Source organism: Heteronotia binoei, chromosome 21 (assembly GCF_032191835.1).
Source record: "Heteronotia binoei isolate CCM8104 ecotype False Entrance Well chromosome 21, APGP_CSIRO_Hbin_v1, whole genome shotgun sequence".
Taxonomy (NCBI): Eukaryota; Metazoa; Chordata; class Lepidosauria; order Squamata; family Gekkonidae; genus Heteronotia; species Heteronotia binoei.
The window spans coordinates 177098232-177125265 of record NC_083243.1 but is presented as its reverse complement, the minus strand read 5'-3'; the positions used below and the strand labels follow the sequence as shown (position 1 = coordinate 177125265).

General features: G+C 40.5%; 1 protein-coding gene across 2 annotated transcripts in view; it reads right to left on the bottom strand.

Moving 5' to 3' along the window:
* The window catches only part of USP37 (ubiquitin specific peptidase 37), a 53500-nt gene that overhangs the window by 13346 nt on the left and 13120 nt on the right, over nt 1-27034 (bottom strand). For both annotated transcript variants that reach the window (XM_060263041.1, XM_060263042.1), the window contains exons 5-19: nt 25227-25408; nt 24862-24933; nt 23264-23361; nt 22276-22360; nt 20889-21050; nt 14850-14981; nt 13708-13831; nt 8837-9042; nt 7046-7163; nt 5640-5719; nt 4912-5076; nt 4305-4370; nt 3703-3847; nt 1194-1449; nt 180-346 (exon numbers count right to left, since the gene is read on the bottom strand). In XM_060263041.1, the coding sequence (XP_060119024.1) occupies nt 180-346; nt 1194-1449; nt 3703-3847; nt 4305-4370; nt 4912-5076; nt 5640-5719; nt 7046-7163; nt 8837-9042; nt 13708-13831; nt 14850-14981; nt 20889-21050; nt 22276-22360; nt 23264-23361; nt 24862-24933; nt 25227-25408 (2058 nt within the window). The remainder of the gene's footprint in view (nt 1-179; nt 347-1193; nt 1450-3702; nt 3848-4304; nt 4371-4911; nt 5077-5639; nt 5720-7045; nt 7164-8836; nt 9043-13707; nt 13832-14849; nt 14982-20888; nt 21051-22275; nt 22361-23263; nt 23362-24861; nt 24934-25226; nt 25409-27034) is intronic.

Genomic DNA, 27034 nt, shown 5'->3' with positions numbered 1-27034 from the left:
CAAAACTTCCAAGAATTTCTAAATACCTGATTAGCAAAACAGAAGTAGTGTTCTTAAAAGAACCCTTTCCCAAACAGTTCTTCCAAATCAGACACACAGAATGTTAAGTAACTTCCTAGCACCAGGGGAGGAATACTTGATTGGTTTACTGTACTTGAGAAGGAGACCATAGCTCTTACTTGTTCTTGGAGGCTCTGAGCTAAAGCCTGCTGGAGTTCCTGTTCCTCTCTCTCTCGCTCCATGTCATATTGCTGCAGCCAATCGACCTCCCCCTGAGTACCTTCCGGAGTTTTATTTTCCTTGTTCTCATCAAAATCTTTAGTTATCTCAGTGAAGTTGGCAAATCCTATGGAAACAAACACATCACTCATGTTCTGCTGGAGGTGGGGATAGGAACTTCTCTTGAAAGCTACCAGTTAAGTCCTATTCACTCAGATTTTAATGTAGAGTGACACCTACTGGTCTGGAACCACCTAAACACAGATGCTATAAAAAAAAAAAAAGTTCCAGCAGTAGTGAAATTTCCCCCATCTGACTAAAGATGAACATACCCTTGGTTCCCACCTAGAATCACCACATGAACAAGGGAAAAGGGCAATTTTTTCAAATTCCACCAGCCCAAAATGCCTTCTCTCCCACATGCTGATCCTGATCCCACCCACCCAAGAACAGCTCCCATGGAAGCGGGATCAGTGAAGATTGCCTCCTCTTGCACCTGCAGAGATTCTTAGGGAGATTCCATATCAGTGTTCCCTCTGAGTTAGTACAATCTAGCTCACAATTTTTTAGCCTCTGGCTCACACATTTTTTGTCTTAGCTCGGGAAGGATGGCCCCAGAGCAAACTAATTTATGTAACAGCCAAATTGCTCCCTCACAACTTCAATGCCAGTAGCTCATGAAGTAAAATTTTTGCTCACAAGACTCCACAGCTTAGAGGGAGTGTTGATCCACACCATATTTTACAGTCAATAAGGGTCAACAAAACGGCTCTTGTGTATTTTGAAACGAGACCTTTTGCCATGAATATCCTGGGGAAAGTCTGATTCTTTTAAAGTTTACATCGTTAATTTCTTGTGTGAATTTATAACTTTAAAAGAAATCATTTTTTCTTCTTCCCTTCTCCTTGCAATACCAGCCTTGCATTTCAACCTTCTGTAAAAGCTGCTCAAAGACTCAACCTTCCGACTCTCACCTGAGTCTGTAGCTGCTTTAGGCTTTTCAACATCCATAGGTTCCAGATTCTCTGGCAACTCCTGCATTTCATCATCTCCAAAGCCAGTATCCGGACTATTTGTTGGTTTGTCTTCGTCATGGCTCAGTGACAGTGATGCTTCCCTCTTACTAATTTCCAGGACTGCAGCAAAAAGCTCATCCTCATTTATTCCATCCAACTCAGCATTCACCAGCTCTGAAGTTTTATCATTCTCTGTTTTAACTTTCTTTGAACCCTGCAGGTGAATAATAAAAGTTGGGTATATCGGATGATGCACATTCCTCCCTACGCCAAAGGATCAATGGACACAAATCTGACATCAGGACTTACAGAACTGAGAAACCTGTGGGGGAACACTCAAGAGCATTCAATGGGTGACCTCAAAGTAGCTGTTTTACTGCAAAGGAACTTCAAGAACAGAATGGAGAGAGAAACTGAATTACAAATTATTATTGGAACAAACACCTTCCCAGGACTGAACAGAAACACTTATTTTTTATCTCATTACATATGCTAAATCCTCATTGAGTATAGCTATGCATCCACAATATTCCAAATGTATTTCTCTGTTAAAATAGTCTATCAGAATAATTTTTTGTATTGACATATTCAAATAAGGGATATTGGCTGTTTATCTCATTACATATAGTTAACCCATTTACACTATATTTTATTGTATTCTTTTTTTCTAATTGCAAACTAGAATGGTGTTTACATGTTAAAAAGTAAATTAGGTGGACAAGAACATCACTATCCAATGTATTTTTCTTTTAGCTGTAATGACATACTCAAATAAGGGATATTGGGTATTTATCTCATTACATATACTAAACCAATCTTCCACTATATTTTAATGGATTCTTCTTCTAATGGCAAACTATATGTATGTTACATGTTAAAAGGTAAATTAGTTGGATGGGAAAAGCTTCTGAGAAAGAAATGCCCTCATTTTGGCCCAGGCTTATAAATAGAGTGATTAGCAGACATTCTCTTATTTTGACATATTACTGTTTTATTGGTTTCTCACGCTTATGCTACCCAGAACAAAGGTTTGCTCAATTTGTCAATTTTACTATTCTGTCATTGGATTTTAAATGTGTACCATTTTGCATTCTAAACCACTGCCTACCAGCTATATATACCTCTGCTCACTGTACCTGATTCCTCGTTTGAAGACGTGTGCATGCACATGAAAACTTACATTCTGAATAAATTATTCACAGTTATTCTTGTGGAAATAAAAATGAGTAAACAGCTCTGAACTCACAGCCTCCCAAGCAACATTACTCAAATGTCCTGGGTTGTCTCTGACCTCTGAAGTGTGGTTTTGAAAATATCAAAGAAGCATTCTGAGGATTTAAAATAAATGAAGACCACTTCGTCACCATCTCCTGATGTTGCACACACAAGATACATCCAAACTGTGGCTTGGATGCCAAGAGCAACCAATGGACTGCTGAAGTGCTGTGAACCTGCCCAGCCCTTTTCCTTCCACAGAAATCAGCCGAACACACACAGCACTGGGCAACCTCACTAAGGCAGGCTTTGTACAGTTTAAAGGGGCCAGTGGGACTTACACAGTTGATGGTAAGTTGATTTCTTTTTATGATGCTCTAGGATTTAATTTTTTTCAGACTTTCGTGCTATTCACTCTGACCAGGCTACATTTCTGGCCTCTCGTATACAGTTGTCTTTATGCTCAGACTACTTCCTTACTTCCTACACCTCCCAATCACATGTTCTACAGAACCAGGCATTTCTATACTGTAACAGGTATGCCTGTCCCAAAGAGACTACTTTGAAGTGCTCCCTTCTCAAGGGCTTTCATCAGACATTTCTTTTCATTAGACCCTGACTAAATGTGACAAGGTGCAACTTACAGTCAGCCCCTACCCACCTTTCCCTTTTTGTACTCCTGCTTCAGTTAAGCAAGTTAAGAATTTGTTCATACACTTACACTTCAATCAACTGCTGCTAGGGCTGCAGCAACTGTTTGCCCTGACAAGTGACTTGGATCCTTTTATGATTTGTGGGGGCACATTCAGCTCCAATGGCTTTCTGCCATTGTATAAAATGCAGTTCCAAAGCTTTGAACCAAGCCTGTGTCTGCAACCCTGCTAAACAGATTAACAAATTTATATTCCTAATAGCAAACCTAGAGATTGTCTACACAGAGAAAATGTCTGAAAAAACATTTCAGAATTCTTCCATTCCAGGACTGAATCTTGAATTGAGATAGTGGTTTGTAGGAAAGAAAAAAAAAACCCTCCTTTTTTTCATTGAGTTCAGCCATCACAACAAACTGCAGTTTATTCTGAATGGAATATTTTATTCTGTGCACTTCTGGGGAGGGGCAGACTGTGTGCAAGCCCTCCAAAAACGTAGAGGCTCACTTTTAAAACAAGATCCAGTTGTCTGAATGTAACAAATGAATTACTCTATCAGCCGGGTGTGGATGACAAAAACACACTAGCAAATCTTTCCTTACTTTCTCTGGTTCCTCTCGCTGCTGTTCCCTGAATGGAACATCACACTGTTTTTGGATGTTTGCAACAGGCCGTTTCAATGGTTCGTCTTCACTGTCTGAATCCAAAGAATTTAGAACGGGGCCTTTAAACTTGAATGAATACTTCCTGAAAAGTAAACGCAACACCTTAATTCCTCAGCTGTGATGAACCCTGCCAAAATGATGTGCATAACGCTACAACTGATCATACAAAAGCTAGAAGAGGCTTTTCTATAAAAACTTTTTATGGCTTGGTAAGTTACGCTTAACAGTTGCACTACTAAAGTTACTTAGATTAAAATATGGTTTCTTTGCTCTCTGATGTAATCAAAAGAGAGGCCAGCTACTATAACTGAATGCAGAATAAAAAAAAGGCAACAATTTCCAGCTACAACAGGAATCGCAAAATATGAGTCTTAGTTTAATTGTGGAGAATGATAAAAAGCAAGGATATCATTAATATAAGAATAAAAGCAAGTGGGCAATAGAGCAAGCAAAAAAGGAAACTGGAAACAGAACTAATGTTGCAGATTTATCCACACATTTTCAAAACAATCTTAAAAATTGTAACAATCACAACTCACCGACAGGGTGTGGAAGTGGTTATAGAACAGGAATTCACCATCTGGGATACTTTCAGTGGCCGAGAACTGATTTAAAAAATTGGGGAAAGCAGGTGGTTACTGACCATCTCTGAGCCCTGCTAGTAAATGACAATTTTGATTGTGATTACAGCCATCAGTCCATGGCAAAGACACCATGAGAAACATGCTTGAAATAGACTAACAAAGCTATGCTACAATATTTGCGAAAAACGTTTAGTCTTTTATCATTTTGCCATGCCGCTAGGACAGTTGCTGCTACTTCTTCCTATCTTTTTTTCTTCACACCCATTCCCCTATCCATTGTCAGCTCTGAAGCACAAAAATACCTGCAGATTTAAATTCTAACACTATGTAACAAAAATATCAACGACGTTCTAAAAAAAAAAAAAACCCAATCATCCAGCAGAATATTTTGGGAATGTTCATAGGTTTGCACGTAAAGAGGACTCAACTTAGCTTCCAGAAAGTTTCACGGGATTATTTTGACAACTGCTGTTTTAAGAAAACAAAGGATGTTATCTTTAATAATGTTTAAATTTATTTTATTACTAGTAATATCAGTATTGGAATAAACGAAGGAGCTTACATTGCAGAGTGTGCACTCCAGCCAAGAATAAACGGGGGCCTTGTGCTTTCTGTACAGTGAGACTGTAGGGTTAAAAATCTTGGTATAATCACTTGCTGCCCAACTTTGTGGTTAAGAGAGAGTGCTACATTGAAGCTGTATCGTTTCAGATGAAGAATCAAGACCCTTCAAGACACAATAATTGGAAACGCAGTAAAAATACTGTCACCTTCAATTAAGGCTGCAATTCTTTGCACATGTACTTACCCTATCATACACAGGATTGCATCATAAAGTGCTCTTTATTTCCAGTTAAGAGTACTACCTTCACGGCTCTCATTATACAACGAAAGTGACAATCTATCTTAGTGGCTACAAATTAGCCTGAAGGTTAGAGGGGCTACAGATTTCTAACATGCAAGTGTATAGCTCCACATATAGTATCAAAAATATGCCTTGGGTGTTTGTGCAAGATTTCTATAGCTGCAACTATACTTTCTGACAAACAGAAAAGTACCTTCTGACAAGCAGGAAAGATTTAAGTACTCTAAAGAACATCTGCTGAGCTTTCCCTCTCTTGTGTGTTAATGTTACCTTGCTCTACACTGTACTCAGCGAAAGGCCAGTATTCCCATATAGCATGCAAATAGCTGATTCCTGGTGTAAATCCTTTTCTACTCAGTCTCCTATTACATGTCCTAAAAGTTACTCCTAATTTCATTCAGTTAGTTTTAAGAGCATGCACTTACCTGGGAAACCTACTGAATTTGTGTGTAACAAGAGCAGATTTCCCATTGCACTTCTCACAGGAATATTCTATCTCTTCTGCCTATGAGACATAACACAAGCAATGAGCATAATACAAAGATTGCAATCCACCAAAACCTCTTTTAATATTAGGTATCTATCTGTCTCAGCAGGGGAATGATCCACCCTCACTCACGCTGTAGAATGTGTTTAATGCCTAAAAAGAATAGCAGATAGCACACAGGCTGAAGACAAGATAGCAGACAAAGGAAATCAGTAAATGAGAGATAACCTTCACATCCATTATTGGTTTTCTACAAAAAGCAGATTTTTGCCTAGTGCTGTACCTTCTCTTGATGATCCCATCCTTCTGGGAATTACTACTGAAATACATGCCTTAGGAGGTGCTGTGAAACACTTTCAGAGGTGCTGTGAAACACTTTCAGACAAGCACTCATAAGTTCTATATTGTGACTGTCATTTCACACTATTAGTTAAAACACTGGATACTGGATGCTAAAGCCATGTGATAGTTATCCAGAGCCATGGTTCCTTAACTTAGGGTTGAGAGACCCATGATTTTAAAACTGTGAGGCCAAGAGGAAGAAAGAAAGGGATGAGCTGAGAAAGACGACTCTGGGAGGCTTAATGGCAAATTGAGGTTTGCTTCTGCATAATGCACAAAATGGCATTGCAGTTAATCGGTACTGCTATTTAAAGACACAAGCATGGAAAAAATAAAAACAAAAACTTGTTCACCGATAACTGATGAGAAACTCCTACACGGGGGGGGGGGGGGGGGGGGGAGGAAGAAGCATATAGTTGCTTGGCCAGCAGTGCCTCAAAAGCATGGTCATTGACTACTTCAAACAAAAATTGAGAAACACTGACCTAAAGAACACAGCTGTTTTTTTAGATTCAGGTTGGGTAGCCGTGTAGGTCTGAAGCAGTAGAACAAACTTTGAGTCCAGTGGCACCTTTAAGGCAAAAAAAAAAAGTTTATTCAAGGTGTGAGCTTTCGTGCGCCTTTTGTCGGTCTTAAAGGTGCCACTGGACTCAAAATCTGTTCTTTTGTTGTTGGTTTTTCATGCTACTCTCCAAAGTAAATAGATTACAATTCACATTTCTCAAGTACCACCACATATTTTGAGTGTGAATAAATTCCTCTTGTCAAGTAAGAATAAGCATCACCTGGCTAGAACTTAACACAAGCTTTCGCTATGAGCTGGCTGCACAGCAAGTGATGGGAAAATCTGTTCATGTCAGTCTTTTTGGGAAGTGTCTACATTTCAAAGTTATCCATCAAGCTTTTGACCAACCAAATAAGGAGTTTGCAACTGAAAGTGTTTATAAACAGAAAAAAAAAAGAATGTGTGTTAATAAGGGAAGATCTATGTATATTACATACCCTGAAAAAGAGATCCAATGAATCCTGGATTGAGCGAGATGGAAGAAGTTTTTTCCTTCGTGGCAAGTCAATGGAAAGGTCATTAAACTGTTCCCGTTTGGTGACTGTCTCACCACACCTGCAGTGAAAGAAGTTCTGGTTTATTTTAATCCACCCACAGTATAAGCCAGTCTGATTCACTGAAATGGACAAAACTATATGAACTCAAAACATTTGTTTTGCAAGGCCAAGTATTTTGTCAAAGTAATCAAAACTTTTAATATCATCCCTGGACATAAAGTTCAGGTGCTCTAAAATCAGGCTTTTCTGACTCTTTGTGGCCTATGGAACAATTCCAAGTATCCATTCTTGCAGACCTTTTCCAAGGAATTCTTCACAGGTACCCAAAGCTACTACAGAAGTGGAGATAGGGGCTGGAGAATCCTGAAGTCACTATGCCTGCATTACTTCTCCTGAATCTAGAGAGGAGATGTCCATGGCGGAGTTTTCCAGATGTCAAGAACATTGCTTGGTGTTCACTTACACTGGAAATTTCTTCAGTATGTTAACTGTTGGGAACATGAAAGCCCTATGTGCTACTGCTGCCAAACTCAGTGAGGAGATAAAGAGAAAAAAAGCTTATGTAAAAACAGGAGAACAAAGACAACCTGGGGGTGCAGAAGTAAAAGGAGGAGCAGAATGAAGAGCAGCGAGATGCATGGTGACCAGAATGCTGTGAAAGAAAGAAATGTGGAATGGGAGAGACAGGGCTTGGTAAAGGCAGCAGTACAGTGAACTCCAGAGAAAACAAAACGGTAACAGGGCTGAAGAAGGAAAACAGAAGGTATCACCTTGGCAACTCTTATGAAGGCGGAGTAATAATTTTTTGAAATAAATATGAAAGGACAAAAAACAGTTAGCAGGGAAAAAGAGGATGCAGACCTATGGTATTGAGAAAGAAAGCAAATATTACTATGTACAGAAATTGGAGGTTCGTAGGGAAGAAAACATGCTATGGAAAGGGGGAGGTGGGGGGTGGAAGAAGAGAATAGGTAAAAATAACCAAAATAATTGTACACACAGGGGTTTCAAGAAACTGATTTTCAGAGTGATGTCATTTGTGTACCTGTGTTAAATGAAAACCACAGAATCTAAAAGTCAAAAACAGATCTGTTCTCTTTCTTTTTTTGGTATTTTTGTATATTTTAGCGTGTGTGTGTTTGTCTGCCCCTGGAAGTCATGTTGACTTCTGATGCCTGACCCCTACTGGGGGCCTGGAGGATATTCAGAGAGGTGGCTGAATAGAACCTGCCCCTCTTGACTGGCTATTTCAAGGAAGACAACCCTGCTTAGCTGCCGAGATCTGACGAGGTTGGGCTTGCCTGGACTATCCAGGTCGGCGCTCAAAAACAAATCTCAAAAGCATCTAAGAAAAGACATTATGTAGAACCATGCAAAATTCAGAAAATTAAACCTATAATACTCTTGTTAATGTCGAATTTTAAATTAAGATTTATCCTTAGTATTGTATTTTGCATTTACTCATCAATACTTTAGTGCTTTTATTTACATGAATTATTTTATTTGCAGGAGAGTCTCGATTATTCCGTTTTTGCGTATGTTTATTTTTTTTATTTTGTCATATAAAAATTCATAGTTACACATACACGCTCAGATTTTTAAAGAGCACACTGCATGGGTAAAACTGAACGAGAGCTATTGCGAGCACGTACTTGATTTGGAGAGTAACGGCATTTCTAGAAGTACTTGTACAAGAATACTGAGATTGACAGAAGTTATTTAAACACTTACATTTTACATATGATAGAATGCTGAACCTCAAACTCCAGGTTTGTAACAACTGGACAAGTATAAACTTTGGCAGCTGTTAAGTCGTCGGACATTCGTCCTGCTGAGCTGTCTTCACTAGAAACTGGCTCACTCTTCCACGTCTTGTTCAGCTTCTCCATGTCTTCCTTCAGTTGATCCAAGCACTGACTTAAAAATTCATGGGCATCCTAAAGTGAAGAATACATTTACTAGAACAGTGCCTCTATGTATGCATATCATGTACTATACTATGTAAAGCATACATAACAAATTCACAGTGCAGTCCTAAGCAGAGTTACTCCATTTTAAACTGGACTACGTTTGCACAAAACTACAGCTAGTTACTTTAGGCAGGCTCCCAACCCCAAACCCATGCAAGAAGCCAATCTGACAACTCAGCTTGGAAGAAGACAACGACTGCAGATTTATATTCTGCCCTTCTCTCTGAATCAGACTCAGAGCGGCTTACAATCTCCTGTATCTTCTCCCCCCACAACAGACACCCTGTGAGGTGAGTGGAGCTGAGAGATCTCACAGCAGCTGCCCTTTCAAGGACAACTCTGCAAGAGCTACAGCTAACCAAAGGCCATTCCAGCAGGTGCAAGTGTTGGAGTGGGGAATCAAACCCGGTTCTCCCAGATCAGAGTCCACACACTTAACCACTACACCAAACTGGCTCGCTACACCAAACGGGCAGTTTTTGAAAACATTTTATGTCCTGATTGTAAAAATGTCTTATTGTATTTTATTGAAACATCTGTGAACATGTCTAAAATGAAAATATCATAATTTCTAAATCCTATGTCATATTGATTTCCCTGGATAGTGTTCAATGTTTACCGTGCCAATCTAAATGGCAACATGACTATGGGATAACGCTCAAATCTGGTCATCTAACCTATTTAGTACTAAACTGATCAGCTCAAAACTGTCTTACAAAATCATAACTCATTGGTATTTTACACCTGAAAAGCTATCCTTAATATCATCTAACCATTCTCCATTATGTTGGAAAAATTGTGGTGAAGTAGGTGACTTTGCCCATTGCTGGTGGAGGTGCCCCCGAATTGCTTCATTCTGGCATGAGATTTTGCAACAAATCAAAATTATAACAGGATATGAAATTCCTTTTCTTCCTCATTTGATCTTCTTGGACATTTGGCAGGATCCAACAGTACCTCAGTTTAGACGAACCCTGATAACAAACATGTTGGTAGCGGCAAAAACTCTAATTGCTTCAAAATGGCAATCTCCTCAAGTTCCATCAATCTCCAATTGGTTATCCAAAGTTTGGGACATTCTCATCATAGAAAAGATTACTGAATATATCCAGCAATCAAACTCAGACAACGTACACGCAAAATTCACAGAGAAATGGTTTCCTTTTATGGAATTCATTACAGCAAACGACATTCAACCACACAAACCAGAATTTCTTGATCTTCTCTACTTATCAGTTATTACTATTTTTATTATTATTTTCTCTTTTCTTTTGTTCTTTACCTTCATTTTCTCTTTCAGCGCTAGTCGTGGATCACACCTAATGGTAATTGCCTAATAATAATTGTTTGGAATAACCTGCATAGTACGTATAGAATATATTTAGGCAGTTAGGAATTAATATATATGACTTATAATTTTTAAAAAATAATATATTTTTGGCTTGATTGTATCTTGATACTCATCTTGACCTCTCTTCTTGAATAGAGAATGGTTAGCATGTCTAGTTACATTTATGTAACTTAATATCCTTCCTCGATATTATATGTATTTAAGTATTTGTGCTAGTTTATAACTTGCTTTTAATAAGATTAATTGTATACCTATATTAATATTGATACTTCAAAAATTAATAAAAATGTTAATATCAAAAGTAAAATGAAAATATGAAACAGAATTTCTAATGTTCATGATTATCAAGATTTTAAACATTTGGCTACTTTACAGTCAAATCATATATGTAACTCACCTATGCCACTAAATTGGATCAGTACATTTTTTAAAAAAATCACAGCTGTTAAATAGTGGGGATAACTAAATCAGAAAACAAGACTGCAAACATTATTGACACCTATCAGCACAGGAAGAAAATTACATCCAAAATTATAAACACAGGGACTTCAAAGACTGCATTAATGTTTATTTTTGCTTGTGATGTAAAAATAATCACATCAACATACAAATATAACACTTCAGAAAACTGAATACAATCATAGACAAAGCCCTAGAATGCAGACTAAAAAATCCACATAAATGGGACTATGTACAGAATGCGCTTTCCCCCATAACAAACTCAGGGAAAATTTCAGGGTTGTAGGAAAAAAGTACAAGGGAACATGAAAGTTTTAAAAGTGATCCTGCAACAATGTCAGAAGACTTCAGCTACCATTCTGGAGTTTACTAAGCAATCACTTCTTTGAGAAAGTGAAAAAGCATGTAGGTAATAGTGACACCATAGACATTAGATACTTGGACTTTCAAAAGGCTATTAACAAGGTACCTCACCAAAGACTCCTAGATCTGAGTAAACTTAGCAGTCATGAGATAGGAGGATGGGTTCTCTTATGGATTAAAAATTGCTTAACTGACCAGAAGCAAAGAGTAGGAATAAATGAACAGTTCTTACAATGGAGGGAAGATAGAAATCATGGGAACCAACAAGGATCAGTATCAGGGCCGATGCTATGTAATTTGTTCACAAATGATCTGGAACTAGGAGTAGTGTAGTGGCCAGGTTTGCAGATGACACAAAATATTCAGGATGGTGAAAACCAAAGCTGACTGTGAAGAATTTCAATAGGATCTGCACAAATTGGGTGAGTTGGTGACAATGTGGCAAATGAAGTTTACTCTTTGTAAGTGCAAAGGGATGTACATTAAGACAAAAAATCCCAGCTTCAAACATAGGCTAATGGGGTAGCTAAGACTTAAGTTGCTAAGACTGAAAGGGAAAAAGATCTTGGGGTCATAGTGTGTTCCCTCTAAGAGGAGTTAGCATGAGCTAGCTCACAGATTTTTAGCTTCCAGCTTACACATTTTTGTCTTAGCTCAGGAAGGATGACCCCAGAGCACAGTAATTTATGCAGTGGCTCACAACTTTAACGCCAGTAGCTCACAAAGTAGAATTTTTGCTCACAAGACTGCAGCATTGGTCATAGTAAGTGGCTCAATGAAAGTGTCAACCTGTTGTACTGCAACAGTGAACAAGGCAAATTCTATGTTAAGCATTATTAGAAAGGGGATTGAACATAAAATACATGATATCATAACACTCCTATATAGATCTATGGTGCAGCCTCATTTTGAATACAACATACAGTTCTGATCACCTTATCTCAAAAAGGACACCGCAGATTTGGGAGAAGTGCAGAAGAGGGCAATCAAGATTATTAGAGGGTTGGAACATCTTCCCTATGAGAAGGAAATGGCAGAGGGCACATGATACTGGTTTGAGAAATTTTTCTCCCTCTTCAAAAACACTAGAGCTTGAGGACATCCAATTAAGAAGACAACATTGGATTTATATTCTGCCCTCTACTCAGTGTCTCAGAGCAGCTCACAATCTCCTTTATCTTCCTCCCCCACAACAAACACACTGTGAGGTAGGTGGGGCTGAGAGAGCTCTCTCAGAAGCTGCCCTGTGATAGCTATGGCTGACCCAAGGCCATTCCAGCAGCTGCAAGTGGAGGAGAGGGGAATCAAACCCGGTTCTCCCGGATAAGAGTCCGCACGCTTAACCACTATACCAAACTGGCTAATGGGCAGCAGATTCAGGATGGACAAAAAAGGAAATACTTCTTTACACAGAGAATTATTAAAATGTAGCATTCACTGTCAGAGGAAATAGTGATGGCAATAGGCACAGACAGCTTTAAAAGAGGATTAGAAAGATTCATGGAGAATAAGCCTATCAGTGACTACTAGCTGTGGTGACTTAGGGGAACCTCCTAGTTCAGCAGTAGTCAACTTCTGAATCCCAGTTCCAGGAGGCAACATCAGGGGAAGATATTGGCCTCTATATGCCCTGTTGTTGGCTGTCCAGAGGAACTGGTTAGCCATTGTGTGAGACAGGATGCTGGACTAGATGGACCACTGGTCTGGTCCAGCAGACCTCTTCTTAAGCCCTCGAAAGCAGTATCACAGCTTGAAACCAGCATCTCAAAGAGGAGGCTGTAGTGAGCTGACAGAAGATTTATCAAGAAATCACCCACGCTGGCAAGACAGAAGGGGGTGTGGTGAGATGGGGGAGGAAAAAGACACACACCGAGCTCCAATAGAGAGGCGGCAGTAGGGCTGCTGAGGAAAAAGTCTCTACTCTTACTCCCTTCCCTGCTTTCTCTCCCACTTCCATCTCCAAGCCTCTTTCTCCTTTCACCTGCTTTCTTTTCCAGCCAGTCGAGACAGCAGAACTGCAACAGCAGCAGTCTGGAGCACAGAACACATTTTTCACTCCATATTCTGTAAACCTGTTCCAAGCATCTGTCCACTAAGAAAACACTGGGGGAGGGGAGAGAAAGCAGCAATAAGAGGGTGGGGGTAAACAACAGGGAAGAAACAAGAGGTGGGGGAGTGAGATGCCTTCTCCCCTGAAAGATCTCTTTATAATCTATGAATAGTAAGACACATGCCCGTGACACAGCAGAATAAAGTAACTATCAAAAAGTGATAACTGGAAAATGCATCCAAGCTTCCTTGCTTGCAATATTTGCCACTAGCTGCACATTTCAGAAAACCATGTAGAATTCAGGGTTACTGGGTGGGGGGGAGAAAATGGGACTGCACAAGTATTATTATGGATGGCCTCAACAATAAAGCACTAAAACGTCCTGTTTGCTTAAAGATATAGTACTCACATTTTGCATGTAACCAGAGAATCTCTCTGCAGTGGCTGAAATGGCATTTTTTACCTTCTTGAGTAAATCTTTCTTTACCTCAGGGCTACAAACATCCTTTTTAGCAAGCAGATGAGCAAAGCGTCTAGAAAAATAAATGTAGCCATGATTTCAATGGTAAAAATATCTGGAAAGTACTGTTGCATATCCTCTCCCTAAACATTACTTACTCCCATTATAACATGGAAAAGATTAAGAAGTAAAGCAAAACTCAACAGTAATTCATATTCCATCCCTATACGGCATGCACATAAACACATGAGAGAACCTACTGCATAATACTGAGACAAAATCAGTAGCATAGATAAGTGGTCCAAGTAACCGCTCTACAAAATGAAGAAGAAGATGAAGAAGATATTGGATTTATATCCCGCCCTCCACTCCGAAGAGTCTGAGTGGCTCACAATCTCCTTTACCTTCCTCCCCCACAACAGATACCCTGTGAGGTGGGTGGGGCTGGAGAGGGCTCTCACAGCAGCTGCCCTTTCAAGGACAACCTCTGCCAGAGCTATGGCTGACCCAAGGCCATGCTAGCAGGTGCAAGTGGAGGAGTGGGGAATCAAACCCGGTTCTCCCAGATAAGAGTCCGCACACTTAACCACTACACCAAACTGGCTCTGAGTATTACACAAATGTTAATACATCTCACTTTACATAAACAGAAAGCTTACAGCTAATACTTTTGCTAAATATTCAGTTAATTATCAGTAATTACGATAAGCCAAAGCAAACATGGCAGTTTTTTGAAGGCTGTTGCCTTAGTTTGCAGTTCTCTAAGAGCTGAGATCCTTCAAATATCAGAAAAGAGATCAAGAGTGTGTAACTAGAATCTTTCTGTACAGGTGGTTTCATGATAACCTATGTTTAGATTTCCTTGCATTTTCACAAGACTGTTTTATGTGGCTAGGTCAGCGATCAGTCCTTGATGCTGCAACGTCAGTAATGGATGAATTCAATCAAGTCAACAGGATTAAAAAAACATCCTTGAAGACGCTTCACAGAAAAGCTCTTTTACAGAAGCACAGATTCACATGCTTCAGCTAACAATTCCTAACCCGAGCGCCTTTATCAGTAGGGAAAAAAATTAAACCCCTAGAGCTTACCTGATAAGTGCATTGACCGGAATTTTTTTCCATGGGATATTTTGCTTCAAAAGATCATTCGCAAATGACTGAATTGAAAACAGAGACTGTAAAATAGCGTTCATATAACAGGTATTTCCCAGGTTTGTAAATCTGTAAAGAGTAACAGGATTATATTACATAAAAATGAAATAATTCTAACACAGATACGAACTGTCATGTTAACATGGCTCCCTCCAGTTCCCTCAAATTGGGAGTGTGAACTACGCCTGCTAGGGAATGTTCTAGTGGGATTAGGGGAGATTTCTCTATAAATTTAAAGTCCTTAGTTTGCAAAAAAAAAAAAAATCTAAAAAATTAAAAAATACATCAAGGGATTAAAACTCCTCAAAAGAATGGAAACACTTCCTATAGTTTGAAGAAAATAATGCCCACTGAGTTCTCAGTCTTCCTCTTGGAAGTTGCCAGGCAACCACAACCTTTCAAGTCTTGATTTCTGTAAAGCAAAGCTGGTGGATGGAGGGGGAAGCAGGAGTAGACTTGAACAAAAAAGCACTTGAAATGGCACCATCCCTATCTCCTGTCATGTCTGGAGAGAGGAGAACTCACCAACCACAGCACAACTGGACCCAGCTGTAACAGAAAGAAAGTTTTCCTACCCCAAGAGAAAAACAGCCATTCACTTGAGCCTATGGGAGTGCTACTCCAGCATCCAATCACCTTTGAGGTGGGGAATGGAATGTTGGAAGGAAACACAAGCAGGAGTGAGAGCTCAGGTCTAGCCCAGGAAAAGAAAAACAGAATAAAGGGAAGTGTGGGAGAGCGGTTTGGCTCTACTTCTGACAGAGAATACAGTACCCAATTGTTAGGCCTGTCTTTGGCAGTGAGCAGACGGTATGATATTTAGTCTGGCTTTTGAGAAAGGGCTGGCTGGTGTGGGTGGAATCATGTGTGTGTGTTAGGATCCAACCTTGTGGCTAATTGGCCAAAGTCTGTTTATGCTCAAAAGTATTTATGGTGACCTCGCCCATGTTGTACAAATCTGAATGTCTTTGGCCAATAAAAGACAGCCAGCCAGGGTCCATGTGAAAGAGGAAGGGAAAAAGTTTATTGCAATGAATTAAGAGCAGAGCTAGGCAAAAACCTGCAATACCAAGCTGCTCTACCTTTTTTCAAGACTGTCACAATCTTATACACTCTTGCTGACACACTGGCACATATTAGCATATACACATACTCATCGGCTGCAACATTCAGCACAATTTCATCGTGAGAGCCAGTTACACACTACTGATACACCTTGCCAGGCTAGCAACAGCTCACTACTGTGGCGCAGCAAAAAATCCTACTTCATGTGTGCCTTGACCAGATAAATTCAGTTTGGGCTCTAAGAGCTCCCTACTATTGTTTAGGAACAGTAAAAATGCAGTAAGGCATAGTACATGTTTCTGTTACAGATAAGACTGGAATGTTGATAACTTTTTTTTTGGGGGGGGGGGGTTTCCTCAGTCTGGCCTAGCTGTATATTAACTCTTAATAATAATAATAAGTTTTATTTGTATCCCGCCCTCCCCGCCGGAGCAGGCTCAGGGCGGCTAACAGGACATGGTATACCATGATCAATTATACAATTCATAAAAAAGGATATTACTTAAGCATGCTTGTGGCCTTCTCAACTAAAGAAGTGTCCCACGCCCACTTCCCTCCTTCAGAGGCAAGATTTTCCCTCCCCTTCTGACTGAGCAGCTCTATCTTTTTTCTTTTCTGAAGAACTATGTCTGTCCCACTCTGCCTAGGTATGAAATTTTGCTGCTGGCTCAGCCCAGGAACCTTAGGGAAGGGTCAAGATACCCCTTAAACATAAGCTACTGAAATGGCACTCAAGGCTTTTTAAAAGTTCAAAGAATAACAAAATATCTTATACAAAATACAGAGGAAAGGTCAGGTGAAATCAGGGATAAAATTTCTGGTGTAAATCAATATAGGCATAGACTATAGTCCATATGTTTCAAGCAACTGAGAGTTTCTTATGCTTTTCACAGTGATTTAGAATCTTTAAGATGAGAGGTTTTGTTTTACTGGTTCCCAAACACACTCTTGAGCATATTTGACTCTTTTGGTTTCCAGGAGGCAGGGTTACTGTCTAGTACCCAAACTCTTTCACTAAAACACACCAATACTCTTGAGTTTTAACTAACTCTTCAAGATTTAAAAGGCAGGTTCTAAGCAAACTAGACCATGGATCTCTCCACTCTTCAGAGCTATCTCCCTGTTTTAACTGGGTTGGAAAATTCTTCTATCACTGGAAGATCTATCTCCTTTTCTGAACCAGAGACTTCACCTAATTACCTACTCCTCCTGTCAACCTTCCCAGTACTCTGTGTTATACTGTTCTCAAGTCAGGTCTAAGCACAAACCCTTTCAGTACTAAACCCTTCTCTGTCAGGGCTAGACAGACTCATCAGTACTAGACTTTATTCAATCAGGGCTGAATTCAGACTCTGGCAGCACCAAATTCTTCTCTGTCAAAGCTAGATTTAGACTGAATTCTCCTCAGTAAATCTTTCCCTGCTCAACTGATGCTAACCAAGCAGATCTCTTGGAGCAGCCTGTCACTCAAGGCTCTCTGGCTCTGTGTGAAATTAACCTTTCACACTCCATTACCTGTTTACATAGCATTAAGATTTTACAGTGCAATCTGTCACAGTATTAAATAAAATTGAAACTACTCTCTAAATAGTTTGACTGTGATACGCCCTGAGCCTGCATGGGAAAGGGTGGAATATAAATTGACCAAATAAAATTAATTAATTAATGTGCCTCAGCCAGGTTTCTCTTTTGTCTATTGGGAGTCTTGTGCTGATTTGTTCTGGGAAACATCTCTTTAAATAAATCTTCTTTGTGGTTAAAATATAAATCCTGCCTCAGTGACCTCTATATTCTACTTGTGCACCACAAAACTTACCTCACAGCAGCAAACTCAAAGCCTGTAACTTTCTACCTTTAGAATACCTGGTAACTGAGCAGATGGTTTATAGTCTAACATAAACCTGATTCCCCCAAATTGTAGGAGGCTGTGTGGGTCCTCTCAGTTGATATAAACAAAGTCACACCCAGGCCTTTTTTTTTGTAGAAAAAGCCCAGCAGGGACTCATTTGCATATTAGGCCACACCCCGTGACATAACCAGTTTGGTATAAGGCAGCTTCATGTGTGTATTCATGTGAGATGTCAATTATAGTTGGCTGCCAACTCAGCAGCCAACTATAATATTGGAAATGTGTCGCTGAACTCAATGGACCCACTAATAAGAAATGTGGTGCAAATAATTTAAGCTTCTCCCATTAAACTATATTATTTTTTTAACCACAGCAAGACAGACAGCGGCATTCTGATTGAACAGGGTTTCCCCTGACTGAACTTACAATACACTTCAGTTTACAAAAAGCTATCATTTCAAGAAATGTACACAATTTTTAAAAAGAGCCACAAACATACGTTACACCAGTGATGTGATGCTACATCATTACTGTCAGAAAATATAATGGCTCACTTAAATTAAAGCAAGTAACCTTGAAATAAAACCTGGCCAATATGATAGTAGCTCTATCGTGTAGAAATACTACATAGTTAACTCATTTAGTTTTATTACTTCACCTGAAAGCAACTGAGGGTTAAGTGAATACTGCAAGTGTTTAAATCGTACATAAGGTTGACACCGATATGTTGTAATTGTTTTTTTTTTTTTTTAAATCAACAGCACGGTCTTGTTATAAGAATTTCACTGATGATACAGCTGATACAGTTATTGCAGAACACAGAAATTTCTTTGGAAATAAATGCCTTGTATTTAAACAGAACCTTCCCAGAAAGCAAGAAAGCTCAGAGAAAACTGTGACTGACCCAATAGGTCACCCAGCTGGCTTGAACACATGAACATATGAAGCTGCCTTCTACTGAATCAGACCCTTGGTCCATCAAAGTCAGTATTGTCTTCTCAGACCGGCAGCGGCTCTCCAGGGTCTCAAGCGGAGGTTTTTCACGCCTACTTGCCTGGACCCTTTTTGGGAGATGCCAGGGATTGAACCTGGGACCTTCTGCTTCCCAAGCAGATGCTCTACCACTGAGCCACCGTCCCTCCCTAATGTGCAGGAGTGGGGAATCAAACTCAGTTCTCCAGATTAGAGTCTGCTGCTCTTAACACTACACTGCACTGGATCTCAGCTCTGGCTGTAGCTGAGAAGAGATGGAAGCAGGAAAAGGCGAGGATATTGGGAAGCAAAAGAGGAAATAGTGGGGGAGGACATACAGAGGAAACTAAAATGTCTCCCGCAATCGCTTAGAAGCCCTCCATTTGTGTACAAACGCACAGTTCTTCCAGCTAAAAATGGATCCATAGGACAGGTTTGAATTTGAAAAAAATTGAAAAATAAGCCAGAGCAGCCTTCTACTTCCACAAAAACCACAACTATAACATCATCATAAAAGACCGGTTTGTTATTATTTGTTACACCAACAAGAAAGCAGCCAGAAAGATTTCCCTTGAGTTGATTTCATGTTCAACATGCTTTTGTCAAGGAAGTCCTCCTTCTAATAGCCATTCATCCATCATGCTCCAGGTACTGGAGACGGATGGAGGACAGCACATTTTCTATCTATAGTAGCAGTTTAAAACCAAAATAGAATTGAAAGGGGCCATACAGGCCATCTAGTCCAACCCCCTGCTCAATGAAGGGTCAGCCTAGAGCATCCCTGATCAGTGTTTGTCCAGCTGCTGCTTAAAGATTGCCAGTGATGCGGAGCTCACCACCTCACTTGGTAGCTGATTCCACTGTTGAACAACTCTTACTGTTAAAGGTTTTTCCTAATATCTCATCAGATATGTCTAATCTCTCTCTCTCTCTCTCTCTCGGCTTGGCTTCGCGAACGAAGATTTAAGAAGGGTGCAATAGTCCACGTTTGCTGCAGGCTCGCTGGTGGCTGACAAGACCAATGTGGGACAGGCAGGTCCGGCCACAGCGGCTGCAGGGAAAAGTCTGATTTAGGGTTGGTCCTGTAGCAGTGCGATTCTTCCTCAGTCTCCTTTTGTCCTCAAGACCAGCTATGCGTGTGTTCTCAAAGGAAGAGACAGCCTATGTCTAATCAGGACCAGGCTATAAGCCTCCAGCTCTGCAAACAGTAGAGCTGTATCAACTGCACCTGAAAGCTTTATGCAGTGTGACTTCAGAAGCCACATGGAAGTAAATTTGGCTACTGTTCAAGCTATTCAGGGGAGACTCATGGCAACCATTTATAAAGTTGTTAATTTTCTTCAAATGTAATAAAGGGTTTATGTAGCAAAATTGGCACCCTTTCAAATCACTCCTGAAACAATACGAGAGGGAGGAAGAGACGTAAGCTAATGGATTTGCCACATAGAACGGAGGCTCCCTGCTATAATGGAATATTTCCAGAATCCTGTCTAGTAATTAATTACATTAAAAAACTAGGGATTATTTCAACAATTTAATTTACGTGCCAAAAAAGATAACAAGTAGAGATGCAGAAAGAGTTATTCAAAATGTTAACAGCATGAGTGCCTGAATTTACAGTATAAAGTATTTTCCCGTCCCCAGTTTATTGTCCTAAAGGGAGGCCAGAGCAAAACTTCTAATTACTATAAAATATTGATTTTGCATAAATAGTGACCACTAAGTGATAGCCCAGACTGGAGTTATATTTAAGGCAGATGTACATAAAGGAATGGAGTTAGGATGGTGGGTGAGTAAATGGCAATAAAAAGTGCTGAAGAAGAGACTATAGTGAACAAGGAAAAGCTCTACCTCCGGGGCGGCCAATGGTAGCTCTCCAGATTTTTTTTTGCCTACAACTCCCATCAGCCCCAGCCACTGGCCATGCTGGCTGGGGCTGATGGGAGTTGTAAGCAAAAACATCTGGAGAACTACCATTGGCCACCCCTGCTCTACCTTGTTTGCTAGTAAGTGAGGTCCATTGTTTCTATGTACACATAAAAGAGCAGAAGCACATTTACATGCACCTACATACATATACAAAAGCTTACCCTTGCAGCTGCTGTTGCGGGTGAGTGGAAAGGAGGACTCGTGGTTTATTCCACCCCATATAATCATGATTCAATCTCATTTTTTTAACAGAAAGAGGGGCTGGCTGAGAGAGAAACCCCAAGCTTCTTTTGGCAGAAGAAGTCTGATTCAACACATTTGATCTAGAAAAGTGAGATGGGCAAAATAACAGGATTTTCATCCCAAAATTTTTTAGCAAAACCATTTTACCTTATAAAAACCGTTAAATATAATAAGTATACATCAGAAGAAAGGTATTACATGATAATCAACCTCCCATTTTTGTACATACATTTCTTTTTATTTTCATAGAAGCAGGGAAATACGTTACAACAGATCATATTTATAGAGCCACAGAAAGCTCGCTAGATTAGCAGCCAACTCCTATTTTGCCACGACCATTGGTTTAACCTCAGTTTAGAATCCACATTTTCAGGGAAGATGCGTTTCTTCAAGAGTTATTCAAAATGTTAACAGCATGAGTGCCTGAATTTACAGTATAAAGTATTTTCCTGTCCCCAGTTTACTGTCCTAAAGGCAGGCCAGAGCATAACTTCTAATTACTATGAAATATTGACTCCGCATAAATAAAAGAACTAAGTGATAACCCTGACTGCAGTTATATTTAAGGCAGATGTACATAAAGGGATGGCGTTAGGATGGTGGGTATCCCATCACTTAGGGTGGCCACCTGGCACAGACCAGAGCCTGGACCTTTTCCCATCATGGCCCCAGCTCTCTGGAATGGGCTCTGTGAAGAGGAGAAAGCCCCCCTCCGGAGATCTTCAGGAGGTATTGCAAGACCTGCTTGTCTGCCAGGGCTTTTTTAGGGGGCTTAAATGGTAGGCGTCTTTTAAGGAAGGCAGGGGGAGAGATTTGAGGCTTGCTATTTTGTCTGTTTTTTAACTGGGGAGGTTTTAACTATTGCTGTAAGCTACCTTGAACCAAGAGCAAACGCAGGATATAAATATTTCAATAAATAAGATACATAGGCTCTTGCATCGGGATACATTAATAGCCTTCCCAAACGCAGAAACCTTTAATAGTGCTTTATGCATCAGGAGAAAACAAGAGGACTGTGGTGTTCAAATACTCCTTCAGTGTCAGATCATCACACTGATAGGAAGAATTTCTTCCTCAGGTCAGAATGACTGTTAGAATTTCATGTATGTTATCTTTCTGATAGTTTCCTTTTGTGACCTAGATAAATTCAATCCACCATTCTGTTACTGGTACAGTTTGCCTATACTGTTTCATAAAAATTTAGCAAACATTCTTCTGACAGTGGAATAATATGAGAATGCACAGACATCATTTGATGAATGCAGTGCTCTAATTATGAAACATTTTTTTTTTAATCATACCTACCTGTCCAGATTAGAATTGCTGGCTGAATAGTCCTTTGTGGATGATCTACCACCGTAAAACGAGGAGGTCTGTAAAGGCAAAACCCCTTGAAAAGGAACAGAAACACTTGTTAAAAGCAAAAAAACCCCAACAAACAACAACACCTCAGAGGATTAACAACATACTACCAAATGCTCAACATGGTGTCACGGTAACCAATTTACTTGCACCAATTATAACGTACAGATGCGTGCCACCAAACTTTTGCCCAGCATGTCTGCTGAAGTTGCCTGCTGAGGGTGAACTGAACGGAAAACCAGTCTGGAGGCAGAAAAACACTGGCAGAACAATTTCTATCAGGACATGTAGCAGCTCATGTCTTCTAATCCTTCATATAAATTTTCATTAAAATTATCTTGTTGGGAGTTTCTTATTCTTTCTTCTGAATTATTTTCTAAACATATGGTTTACATTTATCTCCCTCCCCCAAGATTTCTCAACCTGAATGCAAGATCATTCCATTAAATTAAGTATGGATACCAACAAAAGAATTGAGTTCAAAGGTAGTATTCTTCAGCACAGGTGTGTGTGAATTCACAAATTTCTCCTTCCCACCCTGCCTGCAAGGGTTCCCCTGATCCCAGAAACAGAATTTGAAGGGGAGCGCAGCTATCGCACACCGTTGACAAAAGAATGGTACACTCCTATCTGGGATGGTCATCCTCTTCCATCCAGTGTGCTGCTTTGGGAGGGATGCACATGGAGAGCTGAGGGAGGCAAGGGATACCCGCCTAGCCAGCCAGATCAGCCAAATCAATCCTAGCAATCCATGGGGTGACGGATGTCACAGTCAGATAGTCCCTCACACCCAATTTTAAGAGAGTGAAGTGTAAGGCAAGAAAGTCCTGTTCACGGTATTTTGGATCCATCTCCCATGTTCAGTTTTATTAGTTAGTTGGCACAATCAATGATCAATTTGTCAAAAACAGTAGGCATTGAACTTTTCTACCTGATGTTCTGTTCTCCTCAGCCTGTTTCAAGTTCAGCTGCTTTTCTCTGCTGCTACATAAAAACTTCCGTGCTGGATCAGTCATAACTTTGTTATTGCTGCAGATAATACATACAATTTACCTGACGTTAATGTACAATACTACATTACTGTCTACATATACTTGGTACCCCTATATTTCCCCCGTTCTTTGCAAAATACCGCACCGTCATGTAAACACATCATACCTATATTTGAAAGACTATCCTTGTGCATTCTTAAGCTTAGAAGAGCTTTATGCCCCACTTCTGCCTACTTTAAGGAGCCTCAAAGTGGCTTACAATTGCCTTTCGCTTCTTCTCCCCACAATAGGCACACTGTGAGGTAGTGGGGCTAAGAGAACTGTAACTAGCCCAAGGTCACTCAGCAGGCTTTATGTAAAGGAATGGGGAAGAAGAAGATATTGTATTTATATCCCGCCCTCCACTCCAAAGAGTCTCAGAGCGGCTCACAATCTCCTTTACCTTCCTCCCCCACAACAGACACCCTGTGAGGTGCGTGGGGCTGGAGAGGGCTTTCACAGCAGCTGCCCTTTCAAGGACAACTCCTGCCAGAGCTATGGCTGAACCAAGGCCATGCTAGCAGGTGCAAGTGGAGGAGTGGGGAATCAAACCCGGTTCTCCCAGATAAGAGTCCGCACACTTAATCCACTTGTCGAAATTAAAAATCCACTGCTCTTAACTACTACACCACGCTGGCTATCATTATTAACCATTCAGTTAGTTACACCATGGAAACGTCAAGGGGACCACCCTACTAGAACACCCATCTAATTTTGTTTTATTTATTTTATCGCCATCAGGTTACAGCTATGTATGGCGACCCTGCGGGGATTTCAAGAGACATTCAGGGGTGGTTTGTCATTGCCTGCCTCTGGCTTTGCAACCCTGGACTTCCTTGGTGGTTCTCCATCCAAATACCAACCAGGGCTGATCCTGTTAAGCTCCTGAGATCTGATGAAATCAGGTTAGCCTGGGATACCCTGGACAGGGCACTAAGCGGGGTGTAAATTCTGTTCAGTATCGCAATGGTACACACAGTTAACGTACATACACCTGTGGAACCAGCTTCCGGAGGAGATGCGGGCCCTGCGGGATTTTGAACAGTTCCGCAGGGCCTGCAAGACCATCCTTTTTCGAACGGCCTTCACCGACTAAAGAGAGAGACTGCTAAGTAAACTTACCATCTGTATAATAGCACCAGTATACTAACATTAATTTTATCGTTTTAGAATTTTATAGAATTTTAATTAAATTGTTAAATTAGTCTTGTCAATTACTGTATAATGAATTGATTGTGTTGTTAGCCGCCCTGAGCCTGCTTCGACGGGGAGGGCGGGATATAAATAAAACAATGATGATGATGATGATGATGATACACAACACACTATTACCAAATACGTACAGTTTTCAAGTATACCAACACTGGGTTTTTACAACAAAGCTACCTTTTTTTTTTAAAGAAAGGACGTAGGAGTTATTTTCAGCAGGGGCAACTGTGGGGAAGGAACAAAGAGATGGCAGAGATAATGTAGAAAGACTTAATATAAAAAACTTCACCTTGATGAATCATTCTCTTTAGGGTAATCTTCATTCATTTCTGAAGCAGGCTGTATCCTTTTCCTTCTTTCACTGTTTTGTTAAAACACACACATCCATTCAATCCGCAAGAAAACAGAGAAGCCCATTCTTTCCTGTTAAACATTTTAAGACATTCTCCCAAAAGTTTTAAATTTGAAAACAGTATTAGCGTCACTGTTTTCCAGCTTGTTTAGCACGCAAGCTCCAGAGGCATTTTCCAGAGAGCTCACATGTAAAAGCAAATTATATATAATCTGAGAAGCAATCGACTAATTGTTTTCAAGACCATAAAGAAATGCATGCCCGCTAAAGATGCAGATGTCTTTAAAAGTTTGCTTCCATACCGATTTTCCAACAATCCACTCCTGTGAGGTGTTGAAGTAGCAGGAGTGACCACCATGTTAACCCTGTTGCCAGACATTCCAGTTCCCACAGAATTCTTCATGGATGCTCTTCCTGGGCTGGCAAGCACCTTACGAAGCGGAGCGTCATCTTTATTTTCCGCAATTCCCTTTTTGGGAGGCGTCTACAAAACAAACAAAAAAAGTGATTGTTTCTGTTTTACATTACAGGCCCAATTTACTCTGTAGTCCTGATGCAAGGAACTGCAGACTGCTGTATGGACAAATGGTATGAATTATTGTTTCCATGCAGCACAGCTGGCCTATTTATACTACATGGGCCGTACATACTCTTTAGCTTCTCAAACCATAAATATGACTGGAGGCACTGGTTCACTCAACTAAGACAAAGTTTTTATACCTTGCCCTTCGCTACTCAAAGGAGTCTTAGAGCGGCTTACAATCACCTTCCCTTCCTTCCCCTACAACAGACATCCCGTGAGGTAGGTGTGTCTCAGAGCTGGGACTGATCTAAGATCACCCCAGCTGGGGAAGTGGGGAATCAAACCTGGTTCTCCAGATTAGAGTCTGCTGTTCTTAACCACTACACCAAATAGTATCTTTTTATTGACCTTGGCAAATTTCTTCTCATTCAAACCAAGTTAGGATTCCAAGGCAATTTAGCCCTTAAGTCCAGGTGCTTTGCTTCTGACTGGCTGCTGACCAGGTTGCATGTGTTATGAAGTCACAAGCAGTATACGTAACTAAATAAACACATGGAACATCACAGAACAGCTACCTAGATAGTTCATACTAAACATACGTAACTTGAAGTCATGATAATGATTTGCTTCCCAAACATCTGAACATTATATAGCGCCTGTGTCTTTTTGACTTAATTGGTAAAGAAAGATTCAGTGACTCCCTCATCTATTGTCAGAATTAATCTCACAATGATAATGATGATAATGATATTGGATTTATATCCCGCCCTCCACTCCAAAGAGTCTCAGAGCGGCTCACAATCTCCTTTCCCTTCCTCCCCCACAACAGACACCCTGTGAGGTGGGTGGGGCTGGAGAGGGCTCTCACAGCAGCTGCCCTTTCAAAGACAGAGGCTCAGAGCGGCCTACAATCTCCTTTCCCTTCCTCCCCCACAACAGACACCCTGTGAGGTGGGTGGGGCTGGAGAGGGCTCTCACAGCAGCTGCCCTTTCAAGGACAGAGGCTCAGAGCGGCTCACAATCTCCTTTACCTTCCTCCCCCACAACAGACACCCTGTGAGGTGGGTGGGGCTGGAAAGGGCTCTCACAGCAGCTGCCCTTTCAAGGACAACCTCTGCCAGAGCTATGGCTAACCCAAGGCCATTCCAGCAAGTGCAAGTGGAGGAGTGGGGAATCAAACCCGGTTCTCCCAGATAAGAGTCCGCACACTTAACCACTACACCAAACTGGCTCTCTAAATCCCTAAATCCCTAGAAGTCCCATCAGTGAAGACAGATCATCTCTACATGTCTGCCTCTAATATAAAAATGATGCCTCATTTCCATCATGACTCTCCAATGCTCCCTTAAACTTGGCCTTGCTTTGATCTGAGAAACTTCAAAGAACAGATGAACAAACGGCCAAACAGAATTTCTTATGGCATGGCAGCATATGCTGTTAAGCAAACTTTAAGACTGCTAGGTTGGCTCTGTGACCCTGCAAATGATACTGCTCTATGCAGAATCTCCTTCAGTTGAGGTGTGTGCTTCCTAAAGCTATGTATCCCAAGAAGAAAGCTACTTCTGAGCAAAGGTGTACTTTCCTTTC